This window comes from Halyomorpha halys, unplaced genomic scaffold, assembly GCF_000696795.3.
Source record: "Halyomorpha halys isolate HHAL.00 unplaced genomic scaffold, Hhal_1.1 Scaffold249.1, whole genome shotgun sequence".
Lineage (NCBI taxonomy): Eukaryota > Metazoa > Arthropoda > Insecta > Hemiptera > Pentatomidae > Halyomorpha > Halyomorpha halys.
This window is the reverse complement of record NW_027104890.1, coordinates 349,362-359,804: the sequence shown is the minus strand read 5'-3', so window position 1 is coordinate 359,804 and position 10,443 is coordinate 349,362. Positions and strand designations below refer to the sequence as shown.

The following is a 10,443-nucleotide window of genomic DNA, read 5'->3' as shown; positions in this document are numbered from 1 at the left end:
ATTCAAATCCTGTTGATTAGATCACTTTTTGTATTCTTCAGTTAACTGTTTTTCTTGCCCATACTTCTCTCCATGTTTTACTATTCAAATCTTATATGGCCAGGGTTTAATGTTTTTTCTTATAAGAGTTCCTAATTTGTGAACTGAGGTTTCATTGGTGTGAAAGTGAAAAAAAAAATTGTTAAATATTAAATAATAATTTGGAAATGGTGAGGTGTATTTTTTTACTTTTTGCACAGAAAAATATAAATATTGTATATTTGTTCCAGAAATGTTCTTAATAAATTTTATATTGAAAACAATCCTTTTTTATCCTTATCTTCTATTTTGATAATGATTTGTATTGATACATTTATGTATGTATATTATTTTTACTTTCACTTACCTATATATGAAATTCATAGTATGGGGAATTGTGATCGTAAACAAATTTAAATTTCAGTTTTCTTCAGAAATACACATTTTTGTCTAAGCAACTAAGTTTCACAACATGGTGTTTGTTAACAGCCTAGCTCAAAAAACAAAAAGTTGTTTTATTGTCATTCAGAAATCAATATTTTATGTTATATCAATATAACTGTAAATTCAAAAATTTTTGTTGATAAAAGTTGAGATTTTGTGACAAATCAAATGTTGTACTTAATAATCATCAGTTTGCACAGATAGTTTCAATTTAATGTAGGGCAAGTTAATGTATCAACTGGTCATATATTTCTAATAAATTTTGATAAGTATCAAATTGCAATTCTGCTGAGAACATAATGTTCTTCTGGTTTGCTCTACTTAAAGGGTTACTAGATGACTATATGAAATCATAAGATGTTTTTATTGTTAAGATAGGATAGAGCTAGTTCTCTGCTCTCTAAAGATGTTGATGTTATTAGCTATGATCTACATTTAAATGATAATCTCTTGTTATTCCCTAAGTTTGAGTTAAATTAGCATTTGAATATGTTGCAAAATTGCAGAACTCCATATCATCTAAATAGATATCTACTACAGAAATTAAAAAATGAAATCAGCAACAGTATAGACCCAAATTAATGAGTTTATCAAATAAATTTTGGGAGCTATAGGTACAAGATTATTTTATACTTGTGTTGAAAATGTGTCATTGGTATTGTTTGAATTTTTGTACTCTTACTTAATTTACTTATTACAGTTTTTCTCTGAAGCAATTTTGTTTTTGACTCTAATTTTCCTTCAATTCTGCTTTTGATTTTTGTTTCAAATAAATACTGAGTAATGAAAAGTATGGTATTTACTTTTTATTTTATCCCTTTTGAAAAGTAGTTTTATTTACGGAATCTGTTTCCATATCAAGAATTATTTGTTGATTATTAATTTCTTTCATTCTTCAGAATTCAACCATAGGATTCTTAAGACATGAATATTTGTGGAGGTTACTGAATTTCATTCATATTTATTTCCATTACCTTATTATTCCTAAATAATGAGTCCTCTTATTTATCTCTGGTTTATTTTGAGATTGTAGTTAATTTTTTAAGGAAGCTATATCTGGCTTCTTTAGGGATTTTGGTGTAACTGTCTGGAAAATCTCACCTTTCCTCTTATTACTTCTGCTATTATTTTATTGACTGTCCCTATTATGGTGTGGCTATTTAAAACATTGTTTCCCTTAGTCTGCAGTATTTCATTCGTATATTTTTCACATTTCCTTCCTTAGATTTATATGAATTTAATAGGCCAAAGTTCTGACTATAAATAATTTAAAAGGGTTAGATAACAGTCTATTGTAAATCTTTTCATTCCTGTATAGAGACTACGGTGGGAAAATCAGACTTCAATTTTTTGTCCAAAAAGAATAAAAACAGTTAAGTAGATTTTCAGATGGAGGACACGACAGTGAAATTTAAATAATTTTTAAATGACATGCATAAACTTTAAATAATATGAGTTTCCAAGCTAAAATTTGCTCTTTAAGCATATAGGAAAATGTTTAATTCCTCATTTCCCCCTCTGTTGTCTTTATTTAGTTTTTGATATAATTTAAAATCAGTTGTTATGCAAACATACTTTTCTTTTATAATTTCATTCTAGCTCTTGTAGAATTTGGCTCTCTTATTCTGTATCTCTTTTATAACTTGATTAAGGGGTTACTATATATTTGAAGGAATCCAAATACCATAACAATAATTTCTTTCATTGGAATTAAATGAATCCTGTTTCAGAATAAGTTATGTATAATTTTGTTTAATTTTTTTGTTTTTATTATTTATATATATATCTGTTTGTTTATTTTTAGGTTCCTAGTTTCTTGAAACTATGTTGTGATCCGGAATGGGTTGTGAGACAAACCTGTGCTGAAGTCTTCATGTCCGTGTCTTGTAAAGTAACACTAGCAACTAGGAAAGCTCTTTTGGCACCAGCTTTTGCAAAGTTACTGGTAGATAGGGTGCGTTGGGTACAGTTATCTGCATTCCAATCTCTTGGCCCATTCATTACTACTTTTGCTGAACCATCAATTACTTCTCTTGGGTATAACAACAATGGAGAGCTAGTTTTAAAGCATCGAGGTGCATCTTTTGAGTATAAGTAAGTTTTTTTTATTCGAAGATAGTTTTTTTTTTTTTTAGATAGTGCAATATATTAGTTATTTTTTTATTTTTTTAGATAGTGGAATATATTAGTTGCAATTATCACAATTTTAAAGTTTTGTCTTTTATCAGAAAAAGTAAATTATTTATAATGAACTCCAGTGGATTATCAAATTGTGTACATTAAAACCAATTTTCACAGTAACTAATGTACCTATAGTAGTGAACATTTCGTCAAATCTGATTATCACATCCAGCGTGTACATATGTGTTAGTGTCTAAAGTAAACTTACCCTTATGGATGAATAATCTGTTGATGATTTTTCAAGATGTTTAGGAATCAAAATTCTAACCTTCCAAAGGGAGATAGCGTTGAAGTATTCATATAAAAAGATTGACTTTTTGAAACATTGTACTATTACACATGAGGCGTATAGCTTCAAAACCAGCCCCATCCAAATTTTGAAAATTACCATGGAAGCGAAAAAACTTCCTAATTGACATGCCAATCAGTTTTGAAAAAAAATTATTATTTTTATTTAAAGAACTAACATCCATGATTCCACAGTAATTTCACTACTTCAGTAATTTTAGGTTTCTGAGAATTTTAATTTAAATTTTGGAAGAAGCTGGTTTTTAACCTAACTGGGTGATAAACCACCATTTGCAATGCACTACTACACGTAATAATAATACTGGAATAAATCAGCACTATTGTTTTAATTAGTAAAAAAAACAAAACAACTACATCTATGTTTTCCTTGGTGAAATTTCAAAAGAAAAGGTGAACATATGATAAAAATAGAAAAAATAAGGTCAGTTCAAGAGAATTTTAGTTTATTATAAAATTCTAATTTGAAAAAAAAAACTTAAATTTAAATACAAGATATAAATTAATTTTAAAAAAACTCATTGCTCATAAAAAATGAAGGAATAACTACTGTTCAGGAACTCTTATCAATCACATTTTCGTTCTCCTCACCACTGATGCAGCTTAAATTCTCATCTTCTAGCTCGGTGTGACATCTGGCTACCACATTTTTTAATACTTAAAGTAATATATGTTTTTCTAATTGATCTTTAAAGGATTATCAACATGTGACAATTGCGCTGGAAAATAAAGTACTCCCACTGGTATCAAATCCATTGATATGGAAAAATTTTCTTAGTAAATGGTTGAAATGCTCCTACATTGTTGTGATAGTTCACCTCATTCCGAATTTCGATGTCGTCTCCAAATCTGGATACTTTACTATTGTAAAAGGTGGAAATATGAAATGGTAATCTAAAACAAACTGGCATTAAAACCAGCTGGTGAAACCTTAAGGGTTAAAACAGAGCTAGTATTTTATCAAACATCAATTAAAATGCAATTTACATGATAAAGGTGCTGGTTCTGCATTTATATGCAGTGTATTAAGAATATTTAGAAAACAAAAGGCATTTCGGATGAATTTGGATAGAGCTGGTTTTGAAACTATATGCCTCATATGCATATTTATGTTATATTAATATATTTGTGTGTTATGTATCTTATTGTATATACTTAAGACTAATCAATTAGTAACAGTAAAACATTGTATATATAGTACAATATTAAAAATGGACCAATGTGAATAAGAGTTATTCGTGAGTAAAATGAAGTTACAAAGAATACTTCTGAATTATTCTCTCTTAACATTCTTCCTATTCACTGTAACTGGTAGAAAACAGCTCAAAGGTTCCTAGATATTGTCACTTTGCAGAAATTTGTACATTATTAATGGTTGCTAGTTGAACTGGTTGATTCTTATCAGGCAACAATTAGCTTATAGCTTTTAGTTTCATAGTTTCCCAACTCTGATTCTTATAACATGTGCCGTTATAAGTGATTTGTTCTGTATTGAGATATCAACTACCTGTTAGTTCAGTTACGACCATTTTGTTTAATAATGCTTTCTAAAGGTGTTACTCTAAATCAAAAAAATTTTTTTTTTTTAGATTAAATTCAACTAAAGTTGATGATAAGCTGATTAACCCTTTGTTCATGGCTTTTATGATGGAAGGAAATAATGATCCAATGGAGTTGGAAATTGGAGATTTTGAATGCAACAATAACAACAAGTTCAATGAAATGTTTGATTGTCGTTTAGAGCTGGATGACCCAGAGAATGCAGCTAACTCTGAAGACAAGTAGGTGTTTCCATTACTCAGTGTAAACCTTAATTTGAATTTGGATTGTTACTAAAAGTAGTACGTACTTAAAATTGATTTGCGTTTCCTATTGCATATAATATTATTTCTCTCAGCTATTACTAAAAAAATTATTACAGTAACTTAGTATTTTTTATTTTATTTTTTTTTCCCAGAAATAATGAATCAGAAGACCAAAACTTTAATACTTGGCAGTATTGGAGGGAACCCATACCTGAAATAGAAATCGAAAGTAGTATTGAAGAGAGTAATGAAATAGAAACTATAGATATTCAGGAAAAGGAGTCCACTAGCTCAGAAGAAAAAGATGTTGTTAGTATTGAACATTCTAATTAAGTATTTCTTAATTTTTTTGTCAAGTTTTCTAACAAATTGCCTTAACTAATAATTTTTTTTTCATTTCCAGTGTTCACTTATGAATACATTAGATGTAAATAATGATAAGGAAGAAGAATCACCAACATCAGATGAAAACAAATCTGACTCAGATGACGTATCTTCCCAAGAGAATATAAGTCCAGAAAGTAATTGATTTTTTTTTTTTTTCATCGATTGTATTTATTTAAACATTTATAATATTTAATGTATTAAATTTTTTAAGGCATTCCACGTTTAATTCCTCCAACACCATCCGAAGGACAAGATATCGTACCTCAGGAGCTGATAAACCATTTTGTATCTATGTCTGATCCTAGAAGGGATTCGGCACCAGATTTGGCTCATCATTGTGCCTATAACTTGCCTGCTGTTGCACTCACTCTTGGTAAAGACAACTGGGATTTATTGAAACCGGCCTATGAAACTCTAGCTGCTGATAGACAGGTACTTAATTTTTTTTTTTATAACTTGCGTTTCACTCGAATCCTTTTGATAAAACCAATTTTTTTGAAATCCATTATTCATTATGTTAACCATCATACAATATTGACATACCTCAAAATTCTAAATTGGAGGTTAAATTGGATTTCAAGGATTTATATTTAAACTCATTTTTACTTACAATATCCAATTGAACTATATTTTATATTGTATTGAGGGTTCAATATATTTTATATTATTGTTAACTTCTGACTTCTATATCAATTAGTTTTCAAGTGGTAAGAAGCAGCCCCTCCACAGCTTGTGTACAATGCCTTAAAAGAAACTTATGTTTAAAAAAATACAAGTTTTAATTTTTTTTTTGTTATATAGTGGAAGGTGCGTAGGATTGTAGCAAGTAGTATCCACGAACTAGCTGTGATAGTGGGAGAAGATGTTGCTACTCAGGATCTTGTTCCAGTTTTTAATGGTTTTATTAAAGATTTAGATGAAGTCAGAATTGGAGCGCTGAAGCATCTCGCTCATTTCCTTAAGGTAACAGCTTTGTTAATTTACATTCTATTATTTGATTTAATATTTTATCAGCATTCTATTAATGTAATATTTTTCTATTTTTATTAACAAGGTTTTCTAAATTTATTTCAGTTACTGAGACCTGCTGGTCGAAATTCATTCCTCCCTCGACTCACTGAATTCTTGATGACAGATTATGATTGGAATTGGAGATTCAGGCAAGAACTTGCAGAACAGCTTCTTCAAAGCTTAGGTTTGTTTACTCCAGCCGATACTTGCCATCATTTGGGCCCGGTTATCATGGCTCTGCTCCTCGACAAGGTTGCGTCGGTGCGGAAAGTTGCATTAGTCCTGGTAAGTGATGTAATATGTAGTTAAAATGGCATTATCCTGTGTCCTGTTGTGTTTATTTTGAGTTTGAATTAATTTCTCAATGGATTCTATTCTACTTTGCTAAGCTTAGTAACTACCAACTTAAATGGCCTTTAATTACGTTAAAATCTTAAAAATTATCACATCATACTTCCTTGTTTTCATTTAGATATTGTTTCATTTTTATTAGAATTATATTTGTAAGTTTTTAATATTAATTTTCCTTGATAAAATCTAATGTAGCTTAGTAACTACCAACTTAAATGGCCTTTAATTACATTAAAATCTTAAATTATCACATTATCATTCTTTCTTGTTTTCATTTAGATATAGTTTAATTTTTTTAGAATTATATTTGTAAGTTTTTAATATTTATTTTCCTTGATAAAATCTAATGTAAGAATGTTACCTACTTAATTTAACTATACATCCTATGGTGCTTAAATCCCCCCCCCCCAAAAAAAAAATAGTTTCATATTATTCTTATATAATAGAAGTTATACTAAACTTTTTTTTACAAATAGGTAACAGAACTTGTTGCACATGTTTCGATCGATGTCAACCTTTTGAGGTCATTATTAGCAGAATTGGCTGAACAGTTTGCTCACTCGAACCGTTGGAACAGAAGACAGACCTTTGCTCTTCTTTGTAGCAGGCTTATTAAGGAAGGGGTCCTCTCTGAAGAAATGTTCGCTCGTGATGTTCTTCCACATCTTCTAGACCTATCATGGGACCCAGTTGCCAATGTTAGATTGGCAGTAGCACGTGCTGCAGCACAGCATATATTACCAAACGGTACGTTTTAATCAACTTAATCTTTTTTGTTAATAATTAAAATAATCCTTTTTTTTATAATCCAAACCCTATTTCTGTTAGTGAGGTCCTATCTCAAACTTACTTAAATATCACTAATTCCTTTATCTTCCTAATTGTGGTATGTGGTCTACGAGTTTTAATTCTTAAAATTTTTGTCTCTGGATAGAAAATTATTAAATTTATCTTACAATATTTTCTGTTTTAGCTTACTTTGCTGATCGTTCAAATCCCCATCATGAAGTTCTTATGGCAGTCCTAAAGAGATTGCAAGCTGATAAGGACAGGGATGTTCGTTATTTTGCAGTTTACCAGCCGCCTAAATCTGAACCTGTTGAGGTAAAATACAATTTTTCTTCATTTTCAATTAATTTCTTACAATTATTTGTCAGTTATGATTTATCTTACCCTTTATTTTGACTTAACTAAGTTTATTTATTTTTTCAGGAACCTACATCAATTAACTCAAGTTCTGAAGAGTTGTATTAGATACTTAAGCTTAGACATTATGATAAGTCTGTTGCCTCAATTTTTTTCTTAATTTTAAAGATAAAGAAAAATGGCTCAAAAAAATAAGACAGATACTGCCTTTTAATATAATTTATAAATATTTATATAGTGTAAATGTATTTAACAAAACTTCTCTAGGAGAGGTGCTGTGAATTTGAATAGATTTTATATTAGTACCTATCACCGTGCATATTGGCCTAAATTTCAAATCTCAGGGCTACTGTTAATATATGTATAGAAATGGTTCTTTTTACAATGTCGTATGCATTAAAATGTATAATATTGTAATATTTGATGCAATGAAACGTTTAGTAATTTGTTTAATACTTTGTTTTTTTTATCCCTTTTTACCTTCCTAGATTAAATATCCTTATTAAAAATTTTTAATTTGACTGTTGATAATCTTTTATTTTAAAATTAAGGTTATTCTCATTATGCATATGGTTTATGTTCTTCTCTTATGTCTATAGTAATGTAATAAGGTGGATTATAACCTAAACTAAGATTATGAATGTTTGCATTCAAATAAATTTTATGAAGCAATCCATTTAATTACTTTTAGTGTATTCGCTAGATCAAATTTAAAAAAAAAAATATTTTATTTTTTATAGTAGAGGGGAATAATTGTAAACTAGAAAGAAAGTCTTTGAGAAATCTCTTACATAAACTCATTCAAGTGCTTCCTTCCTATTTTTTAAACCCAAGTCTTTGATTTATTTCTGTGATAACTGAGCTGAATTAAATGGAAGGTCATAAAGTAATGTTTAACAAAATAAACATACTCTAAATACATAAAACTTTTTAAAAAAAGTGTAATTAAAATATTTTTGATAACTAATGCAGTTTTTGATAATAATGAAAAAAATCATTTGTGTAAAGTAAGGAGTTACTCTCTGACACCAATTTTTATGTCCTTTTGTGTGTTAGGTTGGGATGGAGTAAGTGAAAATTACATTAATAATACTAGCTGTTTATAAACATATTATGCACATTTGTATGTGCTGCAAGTATTAAGTAGTACTAACAAACTATATGAATATATATAGTCAGATCTTGTTAATTCGACTAAAAACTAGTACCTTTTGAAACTTGCTGACTTTCAAAGATATTTTTGGAAGAATTCTAGGTCATTGGAATAAGACATTTTTCATTACTTCGTATAATAGTGTACAACAGGTATATGAGCTCTTGTTAGGATATCAATTATTGTACATCACAATTAATGAACTCATCAATATATTTTACATGTATGTATATGATATATGTTAACTTGGCAAATAATGATTCTCATTCATGCTCAAATCCATGCATACATACATACAAATTCACTTATTCTATAATTTCCTTTTACAAGTTTGAGGAATTCTCATTTGTCGAGCAAATGTTTCATCCTAAAAACTTTTAGTCACCTTTTATCTCATAGGGCCCCTCCTCCATGACTGGCTTGTGTTAAGATATTGTTTAACTAATATTAGTTTTAAATGCTAAGAAAGCTGCAAATGAAAACTATACTAATCAAATCCTTTCAAAGGTAGAGTACTAATTGTAGGAAACTGAACCAGTAAATAATAGTTCTAATAAACAATTTTTTATCTTTGCCAAATTCTGAGTCTCATTACCTTCTATTCTTTCTTCAGTGATATCAGTAAGTCTGCATATCTTTGGTCTGTTTCATCTCTCAACCTGTTCAGTTGGAAAGAAACAAGGGATCATTTCTGTTTCCATTTTGGTACCTCATAACATCGAAAGATTTAAACAACATTAATAAAACTTTAATTTTGAATAGGTTTTAAACATTTTTCTGTTTTATTAATATCTTTTATAACAGTTCGATGAATTTAGCATTTTATTAATTCATGAATTACAAACTGGTGTGTATATGTATATTCAGTTGTTCATTAAAGAACAATAACATTTGTTATTGTATTAAAATATGTCTTTATACTTAATCAAATACAGATATAACTGTTTCATTTATAAGAAATATCAGTATTCCAATCGATGTATTCTGTAATGAACAAGGCCTGAAATATAGTGGGCCAGTAGGAAGTGATTCTTCAAGACAGATTTCACTGAGAGGTTAAAGAACTACAAGCTATTTTTAGCTCTTACTAAGTACATTTGATCAGAATTTTTTTTTGGAAGATTGTAACTTTTAGCTGAAAAATGAATAGAGTATCCCAGTTGGTTATTTTAGCAATCTTAATTGAATCAAAATTTGCTGTCGTAGTGACAGGATTTCAATGGCAGTAGGTAGTACTATCAAATATGCATGACAATCTTATTTTCACTATCACCAACACCATGGAACTTCTGTTTTCATGTACTATATTAAAGATGATAATAATAATATAGTAGATAAAGATAATTCTTGAGTTTCTCCTGTTTTTTAATAAATCCTATTTCAAGATAGGATTTTGTAAATAAAAAGTATAATAAAAAATTCTAATTAGATTAATTTTTATTAATATATTCTTGTTTGAGAGTGGTTTAGTTTATTTAAAAACAAATTTGATCGTTTTTTTCTCAACTTTATTCTTTTTCAAGGATACCTTTACTTTGTTGTCATTTTCTCTTTTAAAATTCTTAAAAATGCAGGCTAATTGCCTTTGTCCCATCTATAACTTCTTCTACATAACTCTTTCTTAAATTTAAAACTTGTATT

At 28.7% G+C, this 10,443-nt stretch overlaps 1 protein-coding gene across 7 annotated transcripts in view; it reads left to right on the top strand.

The window, feature by feature from the left end:
- The window catches only part of LOC106680185 (serine/threonine-protein phosphatase 4 regulatory subunit 1), a 258,369-nt gene extending 250,267 nt beyond the window's left edge, over positions 1–8,102 (top strand). For all 7 annotated transcript variants that reach the window (XM_014419711.3, XM_014419712.3, XM_014419710.1 and 4 more), the window contains 10 exons: positions 2,267–2,556; positions 4,539–4,730; positions 4,907–5,063; positions 5,158–5,275; positions 5,353–5,573; positions 5,943–6,104; positions 6,216–6,437; positions 6,980–7,250; positions 7,477–7,607; positions 7,716–8,102. In XM_014419711.3, coding sequence (XP_014275197.1) covers positions 2,267–2,556; positions 4,539–4,730; positions 4,907–5,063; positions 5,158–5,275; positions 5,353–5,573; positions 5,943–6,104; positions 6,216–6,437; positions 6,980–7,250; positions 7,477–7,607; positions 7,716–7,757 — 1,806 coding nt within the window. In that variant the 3' untranslated portion in view covers positions 7,758–8,102. The remainder of the gene's footprint in view (positions 1–2,266; positions 2,557–4,538; positions 4,731–4,906; positions 5,064–5,157; positions 5,276–5,352; positions 5,574–5,942; positions 6,105–6,215; positions 6,438–6,979; positions 7,251–7,476; positions 7,608–7,715) is intronic.
- Positions 8,103–10,443: the final 2,341 nt, after the last annotated feature.